Source organism: Octopus bimaculoides, chromosome 9 (assembly GCF_001194135.2).
Source record: "Octopus bimaculoides isolate UCB-OBI-ISO-001 chromosome 9, ASM119413v2, whole genome shotgun sequence".
Taxonomy (NCBI): domain Eukaryota; kingdom Metazoa; phylum Mollusca; class Cephalopoda; order Octopoda; family Octopodidae; genus Octopus; species Octopus bimaculoides.
Window position 1 is genome coordinate 16,965,296 of NC_068989.1, and position 26,121 is coordinate 16,991,416.

At 35.7% G+C, this 26,121-nt stretch overlaps 2 protein-coding genes across 3 annotated transcripts in view; one reads left to right on the forward strand and one right to left on the reverse strand.

Annotated features, from left to right (window-relative positions):
* Positions 1–3,934: 3,934 nt before the first annotated feature.
* LOC106881707 (cilia- and flagella-associated protein 119) lies at positions 3,935–21,910 on the reverse strand. Its single transcript, XM_014932177.2, has 9 exons — positions 21,479–21,910; positions 18,863–18,894; positions 16,586–16,651; positions 14,582–14,751; positions 13,308–13,378; positions 11,760–11,876; positions 10,124–10,181; positions 7,670–7,783; positions 3,935–4,529 (listed from the first exon to the last, which is right to left on the reverse strand). Exons 1-9 carry the CDS (start codon positions 21,539–21,541, stop codon positions 4,291–4,293), a joined length of 930 nt encoding a protein of 309 aa, XP_014787663.1. The 5' UTR covers positions 21,542–21,910; the 3' UTR covers positions 3,935–4,290.
* A 25-nt stretch (positions 21,911–21,935) lies between these two features.
* The window catches only part of LOC106881708 (cilia- and flagella-associated protein 119), a 22,946-nt gene continuing 18,760 nt past the window's right edge, over positions 21,936–26,121 (forward strand). Inside the window, exons 1-2 of one of the 2 annotated variants that reach the window (XM_014932178.2) lie at positions 21,936–22,055; positions 23,962–23,993. In XM_014932178.2, the coding sequence (XP_014787664.1) occupies positions 22,035–22,055; positions 23,962–23,993 (53 nt within the window). In that variant the 5' untranslated portion in view covers positions 21,936–22,034. The remainder of the gene's footprint in view (positions 22,056–23,961; positions 23,994–26,121) is intronic. The other variant, XM_014932179.2, reaches the window with a different exon arrangement.

Here is a 26,121-nt window from a genome sequence, read left to right on the forward strand (position 1 = left end):
GCATGTTACCGTCTCTCTGAGAGACAGTGGATATGGAAACAATTTGGACAAGGATAGTTTTCTTGTTCAGCCTCTCTGATATGGCAGACCTATGATGAAAGACATTCCAGACATGACCATACAGTCTTTTCTTACGTGTAGAGAAACCAGGGCAACATTGTTTATCATGTCCTTCTTTTTTCAAGATAGTAGGGTGTGACTTGAGGACGATTTGGCTGCTATTTCTAAAAAAAAAAAAACCCCACAAAACGAGCGACTAAGTAGAGGCTCCCTGGTGAAGTGTCCTCTAAGCCCGTGACAGTGAATTCGTCTGGCAAACCTTAATGGCATTACTTTGCATGTCAAGTTTCACACTCTCCTTTTGTATACTCTTTTACTTGTTTCAGTCACTTGATTGCGACCGTGCTGGAGCACCGCCTTTAGTCGAGCAAATCGACCTCAGGACCTATTCTTTGTAAGCCTAGTACTTATTCTATCAGTCTCTTTGGCTGGACCGCTAAGTTACGGGAACGTAAACACCCCAGCATCGGTTGTCAAGTGATGTTGGGGGACAAACAAACGCACAAACATATACACACACGTATATATATATACATATATACGACGGGCTTCTTTCAGTTTCCATCTAACAAATCCACTCACAAGGCTTTGGTCGGCCCGATACTATAGTAGAAGACACTTGCCCAAAGTGCCATGCAATGGGTCTGAACCCGGAACCATGTGGCTAGTAAGCAAGCTACTTACCACACAGCCACTCCTAACCCTAACCCTCGAAGATAAAACAAGCATATGCAGCCTTATTCTGCCATTACTTGGAACAGAAAAAATATAAAGCATATAAATATTTTAAATGGTGACAATCAACAAACGCATGTACAGCATGTGCCTCTCATTTTCTCAAACACTGCAAGTTTACAATTGTGCCAAAGTACAACAATGAATTGTTTTCATTCATAAGGATTACACTGCCAAAAATATGGAAGCCTGACATGGAAAACTACTGAAAATTAAGCGCACAAAGTGTACCTCCTGCCCAAAGGCACATAATCAATTTTCTACGCTTGGATTCCACACAGACACTTGCTTATCTGGTTTCCATACACTTTCTATAACCTTTTCACATGTCCTTCAGAACAAGCTTCAAACAAACTATGTATATAAAGACAATTTTGTCTTTCTTATTTCATTTGTTTACATTGCTTGCATTTTCATTCTGCATTATTATTTTTTGTTTTGCTTGGGCTTGCAACACTTGAATTTTGTTATGAACATAAATACTCTTCTTCACATACATATTAACATGTCCTCTCTGCTTTTTATCTCATATGCATTCACCTTGCACACTTCAAATGCATGGATATAACACCTGCTTGTTTTTTCATTCATACTGATGACAGCACTGTAGTGACGTCATATTGGCGCCAAAAGGCATAGTCGCCATTGCTGAATCCTTAACCACGCATGCGTGGGTTTCAACATCGAAGCGTTCCCGCTATTAGTCTGTCTCTTTACCAAGCCTGACAGCGACCAAGCAAGCTCTCCCATTTGAGTGTGGTTGAACCAAGTTGTCTCTATAAAGACACCAACTCGAAGAACCGTACATCTACATTTCAGGCTACTCTAAAACCGGACAATTGGAAGCTGTTTTATTTTCCACCATACAATAAATATTTGTTGTTGTTGATCAGTTTGGAGTTTCTACGTTTAGTTCACTTCTAATTTAATATAGGAAAGTTAGGTGTATATCTAATGATATATAACCCACTTTCCTAAAGCACTTTTCACTCTGCAAACTTCATGTTGACCACTTGGGAAATCTTACTGGATAACAATGTCCAACTTTTTGCAGTCAACCTTGTGCACAAACTCATTCATAACCTGCAGCTTCACATGCATCTGGTGTTTGATTTATGTGCATACACGTTTTCATGCTGCTCTTTTCTCTTTAACATGCAATCCATAATGTCATCACATTACACTTTGTTTTATTATTTTTTTTTGTTTTTCATTGCCTGTATTTCACGTTAATGTTTTCATTTTCTTGGAACACTCAACTTTTCCTACATTATCCTCTGGCTTAATGTTGCAACTTACATAGACATTCATTCAATACTACAATACAGTTTATTGAATTTGATCATTACCACTTCAACAACCTAGAATGCTGGCCACATCTTTAAATATCCTCCATCTCCATCACATATCCACATCAGTGCAGTCTTCTTCATGCATACTACACCTGACTCCTCTTATATCCACCTTTTCTATCAGCTCATTTGTGCACCTTTGTTTCTGCACACCAGCTTTACACATTCAGCCTCTGTTATTCTCAGCTTGTGAAAATCCTGCACATTCAGGACCCACATTTATTGATCATGCAATATCATACTTCATACACAAGTATCATACAACATGCACTTCACTATAAGAGAGAAGTCTTTTGTTGCTAGAAGAGATAATAGATCTCCAAATTTTTTTCCAACTCATTCTTACTTTGGCTATTATACTTTCAGAACATCCATCTCTACTGCTAATTAGGTCACCAAAGCCACAAAGGCTATCAACTACATCTAAAAACTGATCATATGGTTGGATCATATAAGGAGAAGGAGGCGCAATGGCCCATTGGTTAGGGCAGCGGACTCGCGGTTTCGATTCCCAGACCGGGCGTTGTGAATGTTTATTGAGTGAAAACACATAAAGCTCCACGAGGCTCCGGCAGGGGATGGTGGCGAACCCTGCTGTACTCTTCCACCACAACTTTCTCTCACTCTTTCTTCCTGTTTCTGTTGTGCCTGTAATTCAAAGGGTCAGCCTTGTCACACTGTGTCACGCTGAATATCCCCGAGAACTACGTTAAGGGTACACGTGTCTGTGGAGTGCTCAGCCACTTGCACGTTAATTTCCCGAGCAGGCTGTTCCGTTGATCGGATCAACTGGAACCCTTGATGTCGTAAGCGACGGAGTGCCAACACACAACACACATATAAGGAGAAATTGTTGCAATTGGTTGACAATTGGGAATGTTGAAAATAGATATATAAAATATTCTAAAAATATGCACATAATAGAATTAATGTATATTTATAGCTGAAGCATAAAATTACAAATTTAAATTCAGTTTAAGATGTTATATCTACTTAACAATGTGCTTGGAACAGTCAAAAAGGATCAAGTAATTTGAGAACAATTAGCCTCATTTGAAAATAAATACTTCAACTGCATTTAAGACATACGAGTTTAAAGCAGAAGCTTGCTGAAATTGAAAATATAAAATAATTGTTGAAACTGAGGTTTGTTTGGTGAACCATAATATCACCAATAATTAAGAAAAGAAAATGAAAATGTAGAGATCATCTTTTGAGAACAGAGTGAAGGAAGATTAACAAACAAGCCTTGAATGGAAAATATTTGGAAAAATGAAAAGACAGCTTCATAGCAAATTTAGACAGAGTGAGTTAGAAGAATAGAAAGAAAGATGGATGGATGGATGGATAAATAGACAGACAGACAGATAGAGAGAGAGTGGGTGAAAGAGACAGAAATGACAGGTTATATCTGATAGCCAATGAAGTAAATCTGAGGCGTGGTTATTGCAAGTTGAAAACTAGAAAAATGTATGATCTAAGGAATATAAGTTTTTTGGGAGAGGCATTATGCCAGTAATAAACACACGCACTGGTTCAGTCCTTTATTAACTTATAAACAGTATACTGTTTATAAATTAATAAAGGACTGAACCAGTGCGTGTGTTTATTACCGGCATAATGCCTCTCCCAAGGTTTAATTGTATATCTTTCAACACACGTATCCACATCAAGAATCTTGCACACAAAATACACATACGGAATATAAGTTAAAGATATGGTTTTCATAAATAATGGAAACAGATTTAACCATAGATTCAAAAGTTGAAAACTTTTCATAATTTCGTTTAAATTTTATTTTACATAAAGTTAGTACCAAAATTTAAATCATAATCTTTTCATTTTTGTCATAAAACTAAACATTTATTTTTATTGTGTGTTGCATGATGCATTATTTTTTCCCATGTGATAATTCTACCAAGGTCAATTTTGTATTTCATCTTTCCAGGGTCAATAGGTACCTTTTAGTCATTGACTGATGCTGATTCTATTGGCCATCACCCCTTGTTACAATGTTAGAAATTGGAGTATATTAGTGAATACTTTGGAACAAAAAAAGTTACTTTTCTTGTTAATTTTTTTTCTCATTACTCTTGTTTTTCTTGTATATTTTACTGTCACAAAGAATAAATATCCTGTCACCTTAGTATGTACTTTTGTCTTTTGTTTTGATATTTCCTTCGGTTGTTAGTTTTCTCCCATATCTGCCAAATCTTCTTGATGAGAGTCTTTTAAGAAATTCATTGTAGCCAGTATTTTCCAGTTTATAATTCAACATCACTTCAGATTCCTTTAGCCTTTTGTTCACTGTCATTTTCAGTTCATTGATTTTATCTTCTAAGAATTCTGTGATGATTTTTCTCAAGTATTTTTTAGCTTCCTCTAGGATATGTGTGAAAGCAACAATTAAATGATAGAAAGGTAAGAAAAGAAATAATTATTTAGTTGTCCTTGAGAAGTTAGAAATCAATTGATCTTACATATAGACCATCACACAAACAATTTTTCCCACATACATTGATTTACACATATTTAAACAGATTACCAACTGTGTCAGTCTCTCTGGTCTCAGGTGTCACATTCAATAAATAAATGATCAAATGATCTTAGTATTCTGACCAGTATGACATAATAAGTGGTTAAATAATTTCAGTATTCTGGCCAATAAAAAACAGTCAACAAGTTCTCAAACATTCTCAGTATTGTGACTAATAAATCACAGACAAAATATATAAGAAATTCCTCTGTTGATACAAGGCTTTGTATTTAAATTCAATTAATCCTAGTAAATATAGTTAATCACAGTACATAGCAGGCTGAGTAGATGAACTATTGGCTCATCTATTCCTGTTCAAATCCAGGTTGATGTTTCAAGTGCAGAACACTTCTTACATCCCTTCAGAGTATTTGGCTGATAGAAGAAATAAATAAATCAGCTGGGAGTATTACCTAAAATAGACTGCCACCCTATCCAGGTGGATAAATATCTCTGAAGTGCATATAGCACTATAAAACCACAGCTAAACAATATTTCACAAAAGTTGCTTAGTTCCTGTTGCCTAGTAAATATATATACCTAGTACATAACAATATTCACTTTTCTATTTTACACTGTATAATATTTACAAAACATAATTTTTAATTTACTAGGTCTGAAGGAAGGACAATGCCCATAGCCATTGCAAGCTATCACAGAGTGGTAGGACCAATGCCATTAATGCTCCTCTTGAGCCTTTGCAAGTCATGCAGAAGCTTCTTTGTGGACTTGTAGTAGACGTTTCCTATTACAGTTGTTGTTGTTGGCACTCCGTCGCTTACGACGTTGAGGGTTCCAGTTGATCCGATCAACGGAACAGCCTGCTCGTGAAATAAATGTGCAAGTGGCTGAGTACTACACTGACACGTGTACCCTTAACGTAGTTCTCCGGGATATTCAGCGTGACACAGTGTGACAAGGCTGACCCTTTGAATTACAGACACAACAAATACAGGAAGTAAGAGTGAGAGAAAGTTGTGGTGAAAGAGTACAGCAGGGTTCGCCACCATCCCCTGCTGGAGCCTCGTGGAGCTTTAGGTGTTTTTGCTCAATAAACACTCACAACGCTCGGTCTGGGAATTGAAACTGCGATCCTATGACTACGAGTCCGCTGCCCTAACCACTGGGCCATTGCGCCTCTACCCTATTACAGTAACAAGATTAAAAAAATACAAAATCTAATGCAAACTAAAGGAATATGTGATATTTATGTCTTTCCCCAAGCCATTACTACCATAAGAGGAAACCATTTTCGAAAAGGAAATAATGTAACAAAATATAGAACAAGAAAAGTCATGAAAAGATACAGGAAATATACGATGTTTATGCCTTTCTGTCAAAGAAGCTCCCTTCTTCCCTCCAGTTAGTCTTATACAAGCTCCCTTGTTGATTCCATTGACAATGAAAAGGCTCCAGTGACCATAAAGAGATTTCCTAACCTAGTTGCAGTGGTTACATTGACTCCCTGGTTGGCTCGTGAAGCTACATAGAAACTCCCTTGTTGGAGCTTATGACACTGGCAGACCTTGTTAGGTCTCCCAGTCACTAAACTGAAACTCACCCATTGTTCTCAATGACCATACAATAACTCCAAAGTTGGCTCCAGCTACTCTATAGGAGCTTACTGGGTGGATCCCAGATTGTGGTCTAAGGGAGATGATCCTTTGCACTGTGCTTGATCTTCTTTGTGTGTACAAAAACTATCCATGAGACTTTTCTCCTCCATTTTGGAGAGAGGTTATAGGCCACTACCCATTAGGGTCTAATGAGATGTATGTGAATGGATGCGAAATCCTGGGTAACCTTATGAACCGGCCATAATTCTCTCTCTCTCTCTATATATATATAAGGGCATAACTATACAAGAATGCCTCACTTTATTATGGTAGTTAACGTGAGACATTCTTGTATAGTTATGCCCTTATATATATATAAATAGATAAATATGATTTAGGGAAAAACGATAGATTCTTCCGTATGAATTTTTTTCACGATAACTACTTGATAAATTCTTATATAAGAGTTTATCCTATTATTGTATATATATATATGTATATATATATATAAATATACTAATCTGCTATATATATAAATATACTAATCTATATATATATCTAATCTATATATAATTTAATATATATACTAATCTATATATATACTCTCTCTCTATATATATATATATAAAGTGATAACTAAAAGAGATCAGTCATTCTAGACTTTACATGAAACATCTATTTTATAGATTTAATGTTTAAATATGTGACATGAGTTGTTATTAAGATTATAATGCACCAGAGTATTAACCTTTTAGAATGTGTAGTTACAATTTTTATTATATGTTATGTTTTCATTGATAAACTAATAGTAGTGGCTTAGTGGATATGAACGTTACTATCCTTACTTTAGAAATAACATTCTTGTTCCAATTTAGTTTGGGGGTCATGTACACATCTCAACATAAAGACACTTGATAATGACAGGAAATTAAACCAATCAAAATGTGGTTTAAATTCTTTTACTTGTTTCAGTCATTTGACTGTGGCCATGCTGGAGCACTGTCTTTAGTCGAATCAAATCGACCCCAGGACTTATTCTTTGGAAGTCTAGTACTTATTCTATCGGTCTCTTTTTGCCGAACCGCTAAGTTACGGGGACGTAAACACACCAGCATCGGTTGTCAAGCGATGGTGGGGGGACAAACACAGACACACAAACACATATATATATACATATATACGACGGGCTTCTTTCAGTTTCCGTCTACCAAATCCACTCACAAGGCTTTGGTTGGCCCGAGGCTATAGTAGAAGACACTTCCCCAAGGTGCCATGTAGTGGGACTGAACTCGGAACCATGTGGTTGGTAAGCAAGCTACTTACCACACAGCCACTCATGCACCTATGAATAATGTAAATATATAATTTAAATATATGGTCAACAGTCAGAAAAATTACTTCTGAATCTATTCAAGATGTTGATAAAATACCTTTCTCAGAAATCAAGGCCAACTCCTTGTCATTGATAGCGTTTTCGACCACTGCTTGTACAATTTCAGTTTCACATTTCCCTTTCTTCTCCTTTAGAGAATCAACTTGTATTTCTTCATTTGAAAAAGAAAAAGGAACATGGTAAAAATTGTCATGAAGACAGTTGGCTTACTCCTCATTTACATCTGTTTTCTCCAAGTGAACACCTTTCAAATGAATATTATTAATAATAATAGTAATAAACCTATTGTATACAGTGCTCAAATGCACTACAACTCACCAGAAAAAAGTAACCAAAACTGCATGAACAGTACATAGAATATGCACAGGAAGTGAACAGTGAATAAATCTTAACAGAAAAAAACAGGCTTAGTGGGCATCAGGTGTACTGTTGGTGAAATTCAGGAATCATGGACGTTGCCAGTGCTGCTGGACTGGCTCCTGTGCAGGTGGCACATAAAAAATAACATTTTGAGCATGACCGTTGCCAGTACCGCCTGACTGGCCTTCGTGCTGGTGGCACGTAAAAGCACACACTACACTCTTGGAGTGTTTGGCGTTAGGAAGGGCATCCAGCTGTAGAAACTCTGCCAGATCAGATTGGAGCCTAGTGCAGCCATCTGGTTCACCAGTCCTCAGTCAAATCGTCCAACCCATGATGATGATGATGACGATGATGATCATGATGGAAGTTTTGAAGGATGCAATGTCCTGACAGATAACTGATGCAGGTAGTTTATTCCAGGCTTCAGCAAAATTTAACCTAGTCTCAATTTTGTTTTTATTTATGCCTGTTTTTGTTTTCTTATAAACTGACACCATTGTCATGTGCTAGAAGGAATAACTTGATGTTGTATAACAACAGTATTACTGTATATAAAAGTACAAAGTAGTAAATTATGAAATTTGTGAATAATTGTAATGAAGTTTCTTCTTCTAACTTCATGTCCTAGTCAATAGTTGGAACGAGTACAACTCAGTTATCAATTACCTGAAGGTTAATACAATATTAAATCACAAAAATCATAAAGTCAAATATCATTAGTCAAATTTACATATACAAACTTGGCTGCACTTCTCCATCACTTTGATACAGGTTTCTGTACAGAACACCTTGGTCATGTGATTCTACCATAACATCAAAATAACACAATGTTTTTGAGATAAACTGGACAGAAACTGTTGTCAAAAAAACGGTACTTGTTCTTATTCTGTACACTTAACCCATTAACCAGTTTGATGTCACTACATAACCTTGGATATCGTAGCAGAGTTCATACTGTTGAAAATGTTTAGAGCAGATCTCAGTATGATATTTAGTCCTTCCTGCAGTAGCAATATATGTATAGGAAAGTTGGTTATACATCATTAGATGTATACCTGACTTTCCTATATAAAATTAGGAAATATAATGGAACACTGAACTCCAGACATTCAACTTATACAACACTTTATTTAGGTGGTAAATATATACATCTTTAGCTCTTGTTGTTACAGCTTCTGTGTGTGTGAGTATAGTTGTTGGGACGTTGTTATGTAGATGTGAGCGAGCTGTCGAGTGTAAGTCCGAAAGATGGAGGGTGACAGCTATACACGTAAAGAGACTGTCTCCAGAGTTGGGATGTTGGAGACACTGATTGACACGTCTATGCTCTATTGCTGGCCAGCAAGAAAGATATAGAATTAAGCGGGAAAGCTTGCTTGTTTAATTCCACGCATGCGCACGGCGTTACTACATATGTGTCTTATTTTAGCAGAGTTCATATTGTTGTAAACATTCAGTCAGTCTCAATATACTGTTGTGATCCTTCTTACTGTCACAACCTGTAAGTCATATTTCGGTAGAGTCCACTCTGTTATAAACATTTAGAGTAGGTCTCTCTATATTTTGCACCTTCCTATAATAGCGTCTGTGTGTCATGATTTCTTCCACCCTTACCTAACATTCTTAGAAACCCTATAACTGTTATGTGTTCTGCCCTTCGTCTCTATATTATGCTTTTTCCTAAAATAGTGACTGTGACATGGTTTCTTTAATCATTATCCAATGTTCTTAGAAGCCCTGTTACTGTTATATGTGCTACTCTTCATCCTCTGATTAAATCATAAAAGAAGAAGCATTCCATTGATCAATCTTCAATACACAAAGACACTGACCCTTAAAATATCATTGATACAGAAAAAAAAAAAGTATCTGAGGAAACTAATGATGGTTTGTATTGGCTAAAACAAAATTGATAAAATTTATAAAATGACATAAATCTATGTATCTTAAGGAGAGGTGAGTTCTAAGTTTTATAAGGGACGCCTTGTATAAAGAAAAAATACTCATGAACCGCTATCATTTCATAGTTAACTACAAAGTTAACTATAAAGGTTGTATCATTTTTGCAATTTATAGAATCAGCCAATACTTATTTACTATGGTGAAAACATAAACAATTGCTCCTTACCTTGGCTTGTCATGGATTCAGATTCTCCAATGTAGTTTAAAGCTAAATCAAGCTGCACCTGGTATTGGTAAAATGATTAACAGTTCACAGTAAAATATATTCATAACTTAATGTATGTAGAAATGCACAGTTAAACTATCTGCCAATCCATCCATCCATTCATCTATCTGTTTGTCTGTCCATCTCTCTCTCTCTCTTTCTCTCTGTGTTTGTGTATGTGTGTGTATCGATAACAAACTACTGTGGCTGTCACTCACAACTGAGAATGACTTGGTAGCATGTAGGTTTTCCCTAATTCTTTTTGGTTCCTTTATAGTTATGAGTAGATACAGATGCACCTTCTCATCTCTCATGCTTATCCCTACGAAGGCTGCAATGGTACTTTCTTTACCAATCTTGAAAAGATGAAATGCAAAGTTAACCTTGGTGGGATTGGAACTCAGACTGCAGAGAGCTAGAATAATACCATGATGCATTTTGTCTGATGCTCTAATGAATCTGTCAATTGACACAAACTCTAACACACACACACACACACACACAAATATATACATCATACACCTATCTAACAAGCATTTACTCTCACAAGGTGTTTTGTTGTTGTAGCCACATGAAATTCTCTCTATAAATTAACAAGAGACATAAATGACCATTCACAGACGAGTTAGAAGACTCAACAGGAGTTACTTAGAAATGGTTAATTTGCAATCTTGAAACTTAAAAAGAATCATTGAAAGAAAAGCAAAACAAAATAAGGTAGGATTTTTATTTCTTATACTGCTGTAAATAAACAAAGCGCATTACTACTGTTTCTTACCCAGAACAACATTGTATTGTTTCCACGCCTGCCCTATTTGCCAGATTTAGCACCTGTAGACTTCCAGCTCTTCCTCAAGATGAAAAGGCAGCTCAAAGGTCACCGTTGTTGAGATCAACAGCAAATTGCAGAAGGTCTCTGACTCACCTACAGTAAACAATGTCCAGGCCGAATTCCAAAAATGGCAGGAACACTGAGACCAATGCATTGCTGCGCAAGGTGACTACTTCAAAGGAGATGATGTTAAAATCTTAGCTAAATAAGTTATTTTTTATAAAACGTAACTAGTCTGGGAACTTTTTAATACTACCTTGTAGTTACATTAAAGATTTCGATGTCAAATGAATCAGGTGGAATGATGAAGGTATATAGCAAGCTCTTTCACATCATCTTTCATGTTGCATTCTTTTTATTTCTTTCATTTTTTCCCATTTAAATCGAGAAGTAACGTTCAATTTGATCTGCCATATAAAATCTCATTACTTTTATAAAAATCTTACTTGATCTCATAGTTGTCAGGTCAAATGATACTCAGATGGTTACAAAATGCTTTCTTTATCACTGGATATACACTACCCTGTAAATATCTAATATAGTGCAAATCTATTGCTGTGTACATCTCATGTTGAGTGTATATTTGGTGCAGTATATATATATGTATATATATATATATATATATAAATCTCTCTCTCTCTATATGTATATATCTATCATCTATCTTGCCATGTATTGAACATATATGAGGGCTTTATAAGGGAGCAGAATGTAAAGAACATACATAGATAAAGATCTTACATATAGATAAAGCAATAAGTTTACCTGTGGAGTGAATGCATACTTGTATAGTTTAAAGTGCCTAAAATATGTGTTAATCACATGATAGGATATCTTCCTTACTTCACTTATTGAAAACAGTTCAGTGCTGTATGGTGGACGCTAGAAAGAGAAAGTAATAAATGAGTGGTGGCCACTCATTTATTGTTGTTGTTTAGTTCAGGTTAGATCTGATTCAGCAGACGTATGGTTAAAGATATTTCATCTGAGACCATCTTGTCTTTTACTATTGGGTCACATTATCCAATATGCATTTCTTTTATTAAAACAAGGAAGTTTCCACAGAAACTAAATGCTCCTCATATTCTACTCTACCATCTTAGCAAGTGAAGAACACACTGGATAATATAGTGATAGATACACTGTTTAAATAATTAAAACACCTTCGATCATGTGTCTGCTGGAGCAATGCTTACCTGGGGTTAAACAACAACTACTATAACAATTGCATACATTACTCAGTATAAGAATCAAACAGTAACAGAACAAAAAGTATTTATATGAAGCATTTTCCAGTTTGGGGATAGGAAAAACTGGAGTGCCATACTAATACTTTGACTTAATATTGATCACAGAAAGGAACTTGATGATTTGTGTGGAGGCAAATATGTAGTATAAATAAGATCATGCATACATGCACACAGAAGTGTAAACAAATGCGCATATTTACAAACATTGGAGAAATATAAAGGACTTGTACTGTTGTAGACAATGTAACATTAACAAAGGGAACTGGCAGAGTGAGAGACAGTGTGATACATGTAAGGAAAATTACATACGAGGAAAATTAATGTAGATACTGTCTCATTTAATGGAAGAATAAAACAGTGACACATCTTAGAGAGATGTATGTCATAAAGTAATTGAGAGATGTATGTCATAAATTGAGAGACAGTATGATACATGTAAGGAAAATTACATACGGGGAAAATTACTGTAGACACTGTCTCATTCAATGGAAGAACAAGACAGTGGCACATCTTAGAGAGATGTATGTCATAAAGTAATTGAGACAGATGGTGAGATATAGGTTACCAGAACTAACACAAACAGTAAGACATATATTAGTGGGACTGCAATACACAAAGTAATTTATTGGGTCATCCCATAAATGATGCCCCACTCACCATATTCGCCAGACATTGCTCCATCTGATTATCATTTACTCTACTTATTGTTTAGTCTTCAAAATCATTTGGATGGAAAAAATATGAATTCTGTAGACGAGGTCAGAATAATACTGGAGGAGTATTTTTTGTCACAGAGAAGTGAATTTTGGAAGAGGGGCCTTGCAAGTCTACCAGATAGATGGAAGAGCATTGTAGAAAAACATTATTTATGGGATGACCCAATATAGGGGCATTGTAACATATATGTGAAAATTACAGAATGTCATAAAGGGTGTGTTACAGTCACTATGACATGTATTAGCGTGTGTGCCATAGACAGTGCAAGAAATATTCCAAGGTATGTCATGACATGTATTAGAGAAAATGTCACAGTATGACAAACATAAGGGTGAGTTTAACTTACACTGACGCTATGATGTAGGAGTAAATCTTTGAAATGTGTAAATGTTTCATCCAAGTTACCAAAAGGACTTTCTGAAAAGCATAAAATAGAGTTTGCATCAAACACAAATCTTTTGGGAAAGTAATAAAAAAACCCCTCAAAAAACAAAAAAACAAATTTATATAGGTATACTGAAAAATAAATGTGGATTCTACTATTATTGTTGTGAATGTTGTTGATAATGTGAAGGTTGGATTGATGCTGGGATATCTCTGAATAAATAGACAATTAGTAAGGAAAAAGTCACTAAACATTGTTAATGAAATTGTTCAATTTAGAATTTAAGTATTTGTTGTTTTGTCTGAACTAGACATTGTTAAAGAAACTGTATTGCTTAGTTTAAATTTTAAGTGTCCACTGTAGTTGCTTCAACTAGATCAGTTGCTTTTGTTGTTTAACCCAAAGACAGCTCTGATCAAGAAGGTCTCTGACGAAAGGTGTTTCAGTTATAACCAACCAATCTTTTGTGCACATAGATTCATAGATTATTTAATATGTTCTCTTCTCAAATAGTAATGTGCAATTTGAGAGATATTGGTTTCTGTTTCTAGCATGCCAAGCAACTATATAAATTATTCTTTGTAGGTTTACTTACCAGATTAGTTGTCTTTGGTGATAACACTGTCGTTGTAAGAGAGTAATGCATGTTAGAGGAATAGATATTATTTCACAGACCACTATGGTCAAATAGGTTCTCATGATGCTACACAGATGAAAAATAAATCATCTCTTGGATAGAATACTAGTCTAATGCATGTGTCTTTATTTTTACGTAAAATTAACACTGGAAGCTAATTAGACACCCATCAAATTTACAGTACTCTGCAGCTTGCAGTATATATCTATAATCAATGCTTTTAAAGGAATTTGGGAGATGAAAATTAAAGTAAACCTTTCTATGTGTGTGTGTGTGTGTGTGTGTGTGTGTGTGTGTGAGAGAGAGAGAGAGAGAGAGAGAATGTGTGAGAATGTTGACGTTCCATGGTTTTGCTTGTGTGAAATGGTGAATAATATTCACATTCTTCCTTGACATTATGACCAGTTGCTCTGAAGTTTTAAAGATATATGGAATAAGGTAAAATCTCTTACCTGAAAAACAAGTAAGTGGAAGTAATGGGAAGAGCATGGAACTATAAAATTCTTCCTCAAATACATCCCTGTCTAACTCATGCCAACATAGAAAAACAGATGTTAAATAAATGAAAAACCAAATAATCACACCCTCAAAGACTTACCTGTACAGACTTCATGAACCTGTTTTACAATTGAAAAATAGGCAGATAACTGCTCAGATTTGAATTTTTCTTCCTTTGCATATTGTACAGAATATGTGTAAAGGTTGAGTAGAATCTTTTCTTTATATACTGTTGCATAATTAGTGAGTTTAAATATTTCAGCAAGAATACTAAGAAACAGGTAGAAAGTAGAATTGAAAAAAAAAATATAATATACACTATCAGATTACTTTTCAAAATGAAATTTTATAATCTTAAAAATGTACCTCAAATTTTATTTGGAGTTTGTTAAAACTGCTGAGAAGTCTCTAGGAAAGTACCTTGCTATGGTTGTTTATAATCTAACCCATGTAGGTACAGTGTGGCTGAATGGTTATGAAGTTTGCTTCACAATGAGAAGGTCCTAGGTTCTATCTCACAGAATGGAATAATGGACAAATGTCATTTTCTATAGCCTTGAGTCAACCCATGCCTTGTGAGTGAAATTTGGTAGACGGAAACTGCACAAAATCCTGTCAGGTGAATTGTATCTGAAATTTAGAAGGTACAACCTTGTAACATATCGTGTCACACTGACTCTACCTGAGAATTATATTAAAGGGCACATGTGTCTGAGGAAGGCTCAGATGCTTACATGTTAATTCAGTTGATCAAATAACTGAATCTTCATCATCAGATGGTGGAGATCCACCACCCTATTCAGATGTATACAACTAAAGAATTTTAAGGGAGGGAGAACAAATGTTGCATGTATAATGAGTACATTTTATGAAAATGATGATGATGATCATCATCATCGTCATTTAACGTCCGCTTTCCATGCTAGCATGGGTTGGACGATTTGACTGAGGACCGGTGAAACCAGATGGATACACAAGGCTCCAATCTGATCTGGCAGAGTTTCTACAGCTGGATGCCCTTCCTAACGCCAACTACTCAGAGAGTGTAGTGGGTGCTTTTACATGCCACCGGCACAAAGGCCAGTCAGGCGGTACTGGCAACGGCCATGCTCAAAATGGTGTATTTTATGTGCCACACACACAAGAGCCAGTCCAGGGGCACTGGCAACGATCTCGCTCGAAAGTCCTTACACATGCCGCGGGCACAAGTGCCAGAAAGGTGATGCTGGGCACAGGTGCCATCACGATGATGTAAAATGTAAACACAGTAGGAACGGATGAAGGTGCATGGTTTAGTGCTTAGGGTATTTAGCTCACAACTGTAAGGTCATGAGTTCGATTCCCAGTGGTGCATTGTGCAAGACACTTTACTTCATGTTGCTCCAGTCCACTCAGCTGGCAAAAATGAGTAATACTTGTATTTCAAAGTGCTATGGTTGTTGTTTAATCTCAATTCAGCTTTCACCAAGCACATAGATTATCAAATACTCAGACATGTGATTAAATGCTCATTATTTAAACATAGTCTGTCTTGGTTCACAGTTTCCATTATGTTTGTCATTATTTAAGATTTTGTAATATGATTTGATGAATATTTGGCTACTATTTCTAGCAAGACATGTAAGCATACAAGTGATCTCTACTTGGATTGTGTGTAGAAGTTTCTGTGTTGGCTCAAATAGAATTTGTTACAGTAAGATTAAAAAAAGCAGAGGATAGGGTTAGATGGAAGTGGAAATATTGTCTAATACAGAAGATATTATAGAGGCACAAGGTGGCAAAATAGTTAAAGCATCAGAAAAAAATACACTGTGATATTTTTTATGGCTGTTCACATTCTGAGTTCAAATCCTGCCATGGTCAACTCTGTCTTTCATCTTTCCAGGGTTGATAAAATGATGTACCTGTCCAGTACTGTGGCTGGTTTAATGAAACCATCCCCACAAATTTCTGGCATTGTTCATTTATAGATGCTAAAGCAACCCCACTTTAAAATGAAAACTATGAAGTACAGAAAATAAACAATATACCTGGTTCCACTGCAAAGGTGAATCTGCAGAAATGCTAGTATGATGAATTCCAGTTTTCAACAAAAGATACTTACTCTTTTACTTTTTTTAGTGTTGGGGTTTTCAAAAGTGTTTCTGATTGATCTGGGCCCAAGTCATTCCTGTGGTTATTTCAACACAAGCAACAAAAGACAAAAACGAAAAAAAATTAAATATATATCTCATCAAGTTTCAAACCAATCCATTCACACATGGAATCATTTTTATAAAAACAAATTCTTTTTCATAAAATATTATTTGAATAAGTTGGACAGGTAAATTTTTTATATCACTAAATATAGGAGAAATAAAAATAAACACAGGTTTACATATTAGTTCTTATGTACATTTCACTATTATGGTTGCTTGGAACCTGCATTCCAAGTGCATATGGATGCTTAACCAGAATGGATCATCAAAGAACTTTATTACATTGTTACAGTGAGCTAATGTCAAGAGATGGATAGATGGAGAGGCAGTAATTACTTAGCTACTACACTGGTAGCAGACTGGAATATGATAAACTACATGGAATTCTAAGTACAATAGTTGCAGTTGTACATCATCTATTTGTGTACACACAAGGTATTATCTTTAAATTTATAAATGTTTCTGATTTAGGCACAAACTCAGCAATTTTGAGGGAAAAGTTTAAGTTGATACCATTGACACCAGTACTTGATTGATACTTTATTTTATCAACCCTGAAAAGATGAAAGGAAATTTAACCACAGTGGGATTTGAACTCATAAGAGTTGGAACAAATACCACAAGGTATCTTTTTTCTGACACTCTAACGATTCTATCAGCTTGCCAAGCTAAATATCTCTAAATATATTATCTCTTCTCTAGGCACAAGGCCTTGAAAATTTTTTGGGGAAGGGGGCTAGTTGATTACATCAACCCCAGTGCGTAACTGGTTCTTATTTCATCGACCTCGAAAGGATGAAAGGCAAAGTCGACCTCAGCAGAATTTGAACTTAGAATGTGGCAGCAGATGAAATACTGGTAAGCATTTTGCACAGTGCTCTATTGACTCTTCCAGCTCGCTGCCTTAAATATCTCTAAATATAACGACAGATATTTTTGTATAGTAGTGGCTAAATAGAGTCAAATGTTTGATATTTGATGACTAGAAATACCAATTAATTGATCAGAAGAAGAGGGTGTTGTGTTATTCATTTATATATCAAACAATATTGACAGAAATTAAATTTGTCATATCTATTTCAAATACTTGATGCCAGCCTTTTGAGTAGAGAGGGTGATCTTGGAGGTCTTGTATCACAGATTAACTCTCAATTAAGCAGAGTTACGTGCAGTGATGTTCCAAACATAGCCATCCAATATTATTTTCAGACAACATATTTAGTATTACATTATCCAATGTGTACTTCTTTTTTTGAGATAATTTGTGGTTTGAGGGAAATATGGCTGCTGTTTCTAGTATGTTGAGTGATCACATAGAAGCTCCCTTGTTAGTCCATAATGCTCTTGTATATTGTTATATCTAGACGTTTGGGGTGCTGAATGAGCTAAGTTGCATTGGAGAGCTTGCTAGTGTGTTGGTGTTGTACAAGCTTTGTACTAGTGGTGTAGGAAGCGTGTGAATTGTTGGTGTAGTGGTTTTATGTATTGGTTATGTAGTGATTGTGTGACTGTGTATCAGTGTTATATTAGTCTTATAGATTATCCTATTTGTGTCTAGATGCCTCTGGAGTGTTATAGTGGCAATATGGATTGATATTGCTGCAGTAGTGTTCTTGTATAGTGTCAGTGTGTCTGGGTGTTTGAATGGGTAGGTTGGGTTGTAGTGCATGGATATGTGCTTTGGTGATGTAGCAGTGTTAGGTGCTGGTGTTGTAGTAGTGTTTTGGTGTGGTGCTTATGTTGTAGTAATGTGGTGGTGTGTTGTTGGTACAGTAGTAGTGTTTCAGTGGAATTTGTCTTGTTGCTGTAGTAGAGTTCTTGCATGTTGTTGATGTGTTTATATGCCTTACCAGCACCAAACTGAAGAATACCTATGACTATCTACTCCTTTTCCTGTGTGCAAAAAATCCAGGACTATCCAACGTGTTCACTTTTTTTAAGATGATAGGGTGTGATATGAGAGAGATCTAGTTGCCATTTCTAGCATGTTGAGCTATCATTGTGTGTTGTACATGTGTCTAGCTTTGACTGGGGTTGTTTCTAGTGTCTGTGTATTGGTATTTTAGTAGAGCTCTGATGTTTTATTGATTTACTTAGATGTGTATGCGGTATTACAGAGACTGCTTGTAGTGTTGTAACAAATAGAACTTATATAAGTTTGATATAGATAACAACAAACTTACCAAACAACAATCTTGATACGGTGAGATTTTGGCTGGAGAAATGAAATAGCAATGTAGTTAACTAAACTGTTAATTATTACATGATGTATAGTTAGAAATGACTGCTTTTTAATTGACAACACACTAATTGACAGAAGTGATATTTAACTTAAATACTCATATGTTTATAAAGAAAATGCAGATAAAGCATGGAAATAGTTCTGTAGCTGGAGGATTAGGTGAAAGTATTTAGCACATGGACACAGTAAAGATGATGATAGGAAATCTAGGCACATCAGAGCGTCAGGTGGGTTATGCTAGTTCAGGGAAGCAGAAGAAAGCATCCTGGTAGTTGCTATGGATAGTGATGCACCACAACCATATGTGTATGACATGGTGATCTCTTATCAAGATAAACAGTGCATGACCTTGCAGGTAGGGCCCAGTTAAAATTTTCTTCAGGTTGACAAGCCCATCCTGCTCAAATGGTCCCTGAATAAGGGTTGTTTAAGCATGTTGAACAAGACACCCATGTTTCCAGAGGTGAATTATTCAAACCCTAAAGAATTGCTCTCAACACATGGTTATGATGCTACCTCACTACTTCTGCTCATAATCAGAGATGCACTTATCATCACCCACCAAGAGATGCTCAAATAGTGAAGGTCAAGCAACAGAAAAGCAAATCTGTGGTATTGAGGAGAATATTTGCTGTAGCCCATCTTTTACACCAAGACAAAACAATGTACATGATAACACTGCCAATCAGTTAAGATCAGGAGCCATGAGAACCAATAATAATAATGGTTTCTGTTTTAGGCATCAGACCAGCAATTTTGAGGGTGGTGGTAGTGGCAAGTTAGTAAATACCATAAATTCCAGTAATTGACTTGCAATTTATTTTAATAGCCTCTGAAAGGATGGGGCAGGTGGACAATAGTCGATTATATCGACCCTTGTGTTCAACTGGTACTTATTTTTTACACACCGAAAGGATGAAAGGCAAAGTCGACTTCGGCGGAATTTAAACTCAGAACATTGAGATGGTCACAAACCTCCCGTCGCGACACTGATTCTGCAGAACAGGGTTGAGTGTGAAAACCAACTTTAAAGTGTAAATATAGATGTTTTTGAATACACACTCATACATACATACGTACAAATACACACATACATACAAATAAACACATACATACAAATACCTGTCACTCTCTTCCAAATACGATCGACAGTCAAACATTTATTCCCTACAAACTGAATTTTTGGAATATCTTTCTTAAAACGCATTTACTTACTACCATATGTATAGAGAGACACAATACACATTAATAGACACATACATACAAATACCTGTCACTTTTTTATTTAGTGTGTGTGTGTGTGTGTGTTGCCCATCTTAATATATAATGCTGAATTTGTGTATCTGTGTGAAGCCTTTTTAGAAGTTTATAGAAATCAACATTTTCCACTTTTTCATAAAATTTTTTTACATCAATGCAATTTTCTCGATGTGAACTTTCCAGTGCAGTAATAAGATTTTTAAAATTCCGTTTACTTTGTGTGATTTAAGGGAGATTTGGCTGTTGTTTCTAGCAACTTTTATATTTCTTCCCTTCTACCTGTACCGCGCTCAACATATAATATAGAGGGTAACAGTAAAAGATGGAGGGAGAGAGAGAGAGAGAAAGTGATATATACAAAGTCATAGATTAACTTGCTTTAAGACTATTCTTTCCTTCTACCTTTTCACTCTTACTTCATTCTTCTTCTCTCCCATTTAATAGCTTTCTTCCATCCCTCTACCTCTCTCTCTATATATGTGTATGTATATATATATATGTATATATTATATATATATGTGTGTGTGTGTTCGTGATATTATTTCAGAGCAAGTTGTTTTACATCTATTACACTATTTTTCTTTTGTTTCTTGGCTCCGGTGAGGCGTCTGAAACATTCATGATGTGAATGTTCCAAATCCTCTCCGCACCCACCCCCGTCCGCAAGCGCGCTTTTTGTTTTTTTCATATTCGTTCACAGCAAGTTGCTTTATACCTATTACATTAATTATTTTTTGTTTTTGAGCTCGGGTCAAACACTATAGTTTAGAGGCCATGGACTGACGATGTGAATGTTCCGAGTCCTCTCCCCACCCCGCCTTTCACGAGCGCGCATTAAAAAAATTTTTAATATTCGTTCAGAGCAAGTTGTTTTACATCTATTACACTATTTTTCTTTTGTTTCTCGTCTCCGGTGAGGCGTCTCGGAACATTCACGATGTGAATGTTCCGAGTCCTCTCCCCACCCCCACCCCCGTCCGCGAGCGCGCATTTTTTTCTTTATATTCGTTCCCAGCAAGTTGTTTTACACTAATTTTTTTTTTCATTTTTGAGCTCGGGTCAAACGCTTTAGTTTTGACCAAAAAGTATCCATGAGGCAACAAAGTCGGTTAGGGATATACACCTGTAGTTATGCCAGTCGATGCCATCAATCCTAATGTTTGACAATCAAAATCCTAAAGGAGGAAGGGGAAAGATGATGTTGGCGGCGTTTGATCGTCGAACGATGAGCTCTACCAATACTGTCAATCCACTATTGTGCTTTAAGAAGAAAATAAAGTATATTCAACAGACTTACCACAGAACTACTGTCCGATGAACAGGTCATTCTTTCCGATCTTGAAGTAATTAATTTAGACATTGGAATGGTGGTGGTAGTAGCAGAAGAGTATAGTGTAGTGTTGATTTCGTAATAGTGGTATTTGTGGTTGTAGTGGCAGTATGGTTGTAGTGGTTGTAACGGTGCTGTGACTGTTAGTTGTTGGGGCGATAGAGGTGGGATTGTAACATAGACACGGCAGTGGCAATGTAATTATAATGATGGGGTTTTGACAGTGATAGTTGTGGTGGTGTCGTGACAATGGTGATAAAGTGATAGTAGTTACAGAGGTAGTGGTGATGTGGTGCAAGTGGTATTGCAGGTGTATAGTGCAGTGATAGAGTGAAAAAAAAGCAACGGTAGCTAGTTGTAGAGTAGTTGCAATTGTAAATAAAAATATTTTATGATCAATTATTTGAAATCTGAAAAATACGGGACGCTTCGTTGTCAATAGCAACAAGTGTAGGGGAGACAACTTTGACATCGACTGAAAAAAACCGTTACAGTTAACTATTGAATAAGAAGGAAGCTAGTTATGGCTTGGAGTCAAAAAACAGTAAGTGCAAAATTTTACAAAATATAATAAATTAGTATGCCGATAGGCCCTGGAGAAGTTGAGCGGTCCACACAAACTATTTCTTTTTAATAAGTAAACGTTCCGTATTTTCATGTTTTAGATCGCTGTACACCCTCTCCACTTTAATCTCTAAATTAACTTTACAATAGAAATAGCTAGTACGTCAGTAAGCAATAATATTACTGGGTCGGTGAAATAGCTACCTGTCAAGTAGTGGGGTTGTTGTAATTGACTAGCGCCTTCCACCAAAATTTCAGGCCTTGTGTCTATAGTAGAAAGGATTATTATAATCATTATTTATTATTATAATCATTATTCATTATTATTATTATTAAGGTGGTGAGCTGGCAAAATTGTTAGCATGTCAGACAAAATGCTTAGTGGCATTTCTTTGGCTTTACACACTAAGTTTAAATTCTGCTGAGGTCGACTTTGACTTTCAACGTTCTGGAATCAATAAAATAACAACCAGTTGAGCACTGTGGTTGATGTAATCAGCTACTCCCCTCCCCTAAAACTTCAGGTCTTGTGCCTAGACAAAATTATTATTATTTTCCTTTGATATCATGTCATTTAAGAAACTCTACTGGGTGTCACCCAAATCCTTAGGGCAACTATTGTCATGTAATAATAATAGCATAATGTAGCTTAAAAAAGGTATAAAATTAATTTATACTTAATGTATAGATACATAAGACAGTAAGCTGACAGAATTGTTAGCATACCGGGCAAAATGCTTAGTGACATTTTGTCCATCCTTACATTCTGAGTTCAAATTCTGCTGAGGTTGACTTTGCTTTTCATCCTTTCAGGGTTGATAAAAGAAGTGCCAGTTGTGCACTGGAGGACGGGGATCAATGTAATCAACTTACCCTCTCCTAAAATAGCTGGCCTTGTGCCAAAATTTGAAGTCAATATATAGATACATAAGGCATAAGAAATGGATATATAAAAGAAGGGAATTTACTATTAGTTATGAGTATTACAAAGATAATAATAATTTATGTAAAATATGAATTGTACTGTGGAGACGATCTTCTTTTGAATTACCAGAGATGTTTTAAAGAAACTCATTTATGTCTTTCTTTATGACTCCAAGCATGCCAATTACAACTGGGGTTGTTTGTGTTTTCAGTTGCCATGCTCTGCTTATCTTGATATGGAGGTCTTTATACTTAGTAAGTTTGTCATACTCTTTAGCAGATACACTTTTGTCAGATGAGATATTTTTTTATCTTTTACTTGATTCAACCATTAGACTGTGACCATGCTGGGGCACCATCTTGAAGAATTTTAAGTTGAGTGAATCGACACCAGTACTTTTTTTTTTTTTTCTTTAAAGCCTGGTACTTATTCTATTGGTCTCTTTTGTTGAACAAGCACTGCAACATTCCAGAACATATTTATCTTTTTCTTTCACATGTTTCAGTCATTTGACTGTGGCCATGCTAGAGCACTACTTTGACGAGTTTAGTGAATGAAATTGGCTTCAGTATTGTCTTAAGCTTGGATTAAAACAAAACAGAATCTATCAGTCTCTTTTCACCAAACCTATAAGTTTTATTTATCCCTAAATACTAAAACAACTTCTGCTTCTCAGAGCTAGAGGCTATGTACTATATCTGCCTTAACCACCTAACGTGCTCATCTCTCTTCCTATCATCAACTTTATATTCCTCATATGTCTTATATGTTTCTTACAGACTGAAAAATTCAGATATTTTAAACATTATCTGTATCAATCAAGGAAAGCCTATAATGTATATTAGAGTTATCCTACCTTCTCTGACTAAATAATTAAAAAAAAAGGGGCCATATCTAGCTATGCTTAAATCTTTTACTAATTAACTCTTTGGTTAACTACATTCTATTTCATTTTCTCCAGCAATCTAGTCATCAGCTTCAGATCGTTGTTTGGTAAGTTTACTATTTTTAAAATCTGATTTAACACAACAGGCAGCCACTCCATTACCTATGCATATCTAAATCCACAGGCAGATTACTACAATAGCATCACACACATTCCCTGCAACACCCCAGAAACACTTAGACACAAAGACAATACTCTAGAACACTACTATAAAACCAACACACACCCCTTGCAAACACTTCCAGATATATTTAAATACATCAGTAATAATACCATAGAATAATATTACTTATTATTACATATAGTATTACTGAGGCCAATTTCATTCACTAAACACTTAAAAGTACTGCTCTAGCATGGCCACAGTCAAACGACTGATACATATAAGGGAAAAGAATAAATATGTTTTGGAATGTTGCAGAGCTTGTGCATGTTTTAGAATGTTGACCATATATAAAAGTTCTGATATGTTGTTCGTATGTTTAGATGTTTCTGAGAGTAATACCATAGAATAATATTACAACCTTTCCTCTTTCTGAAATATCTAAACACATCAGCAACATATCAGAACACTATTACAACACCAACACTCTCAGAAACATCTAAACATACGAACAACATATCAGAACTTTTATATAAGATCAACATTCTAAAATATGCACAAGCTCTGCAACATTCCAAAGCATATTTATTCTTTTCCCTTATATGTATCAGTCGTTTGACTGTGGCCATGCTAGAGAACTACTTGCAAGAGTTTAGTGAATGAGATTGGCCTCAGTAATATTTGAATAGTTTAGGGAATGAAATTGGCTTCAGTAATATTTTAGGTCTGGTATGAAAAGAGACAGATAACAATCTATTGTCTCTCTTCACCAATCCACTAAGGAATGGGGACTTGAACAAACCAACAATAAATCAACACTAGTTGCCAATTGGTTAAATATAGACACAAACATAAAGCCATGTATGCATGTGCACACACATGCACACACACACACACACACACACACACACACACACACACACACACACACACACACACACACACACACACACACACACACACACACACACACACACACACAAGGGGCTCTGCTCATTTTCCCTCTGCCATATTCCCTTGCAAGGTATTGGTAATTCCTAGTAATATAAGAAAAACATTCACCTATGGTGCCATGCAGTTTGTCTGAACCCCTAACTACATGGTTGCAAAGCAACCTTCTTAACCACACAACCATGCCTGCACCTGAAGACACTTTAATAACACATTAGTACATCACAGCACCAACACACCAGAAATCTCTACATAGTAAGGTAGCATGCTACTTAATATTGATAATTTGATATTATACTTTGTGTTACTGTCTTTTAATTTTCAAATAAATTTACTTAATGAGGTTGAGTTTTTCTTATTCCTATATTTAAAAGAAGAGACATGGTTATATAATTGAAATTTGAAGCTGGTTTTACTTATTACTTCCTCTCTACTTCTCATAAAACTGTGAAAGACCTAAAAATGGTAGGGAGGTATAGATTTCATTCCTTTCCATGGTCAATAATACTATTCCTTGGTTCTTGCTGCTACTACAATTCACACTTCCCTGTTTTTGCCAGTGTTTGGACAGGTCAGCCGCTCATTTAAAATAGATGACCTAGTTTTCAAATAATACTACCTTAATCAAATTCCTTTCTGTTGGCAGTTAGTTCACTGCAGCTCTGAAGAGGATAACATTTGTTCTCAATTTTTTTCAGTCAATCAACCATGGATTGATTGATTGATGAAATTGATCTATGGAACTAAATTCCTCCAGTGCTTATCTGAAACAATTATTCACTTGCAACAAATGTAGATAGTCCATTATCTGTGTGTGTGTGTGAGAGAGAGAGGTATAAAGAAAAACATTAGTCTTTTACAATCAAAATAAAGCAAAACAAAAGACAGAGCTCATAACAATACTGGGAACATGAGAAATGGAGAAGTTAAACGTAAACAGTATCCCTTGAATAAAGGAAAGAAATAGTGGAGAGAAACAAAAATTGGTGTTTTTCTCTAAGTGAATTAAAGGTAAAAAGAAAGCAATCCTGAGCAGAAGTAGAAGTAAGGCATGATGAAAGAGAGAGAGAGAGAGAGAGAGGGAGAGGGAGAGAGAGAGAGAGAGAGAGAGAGAGATTTCA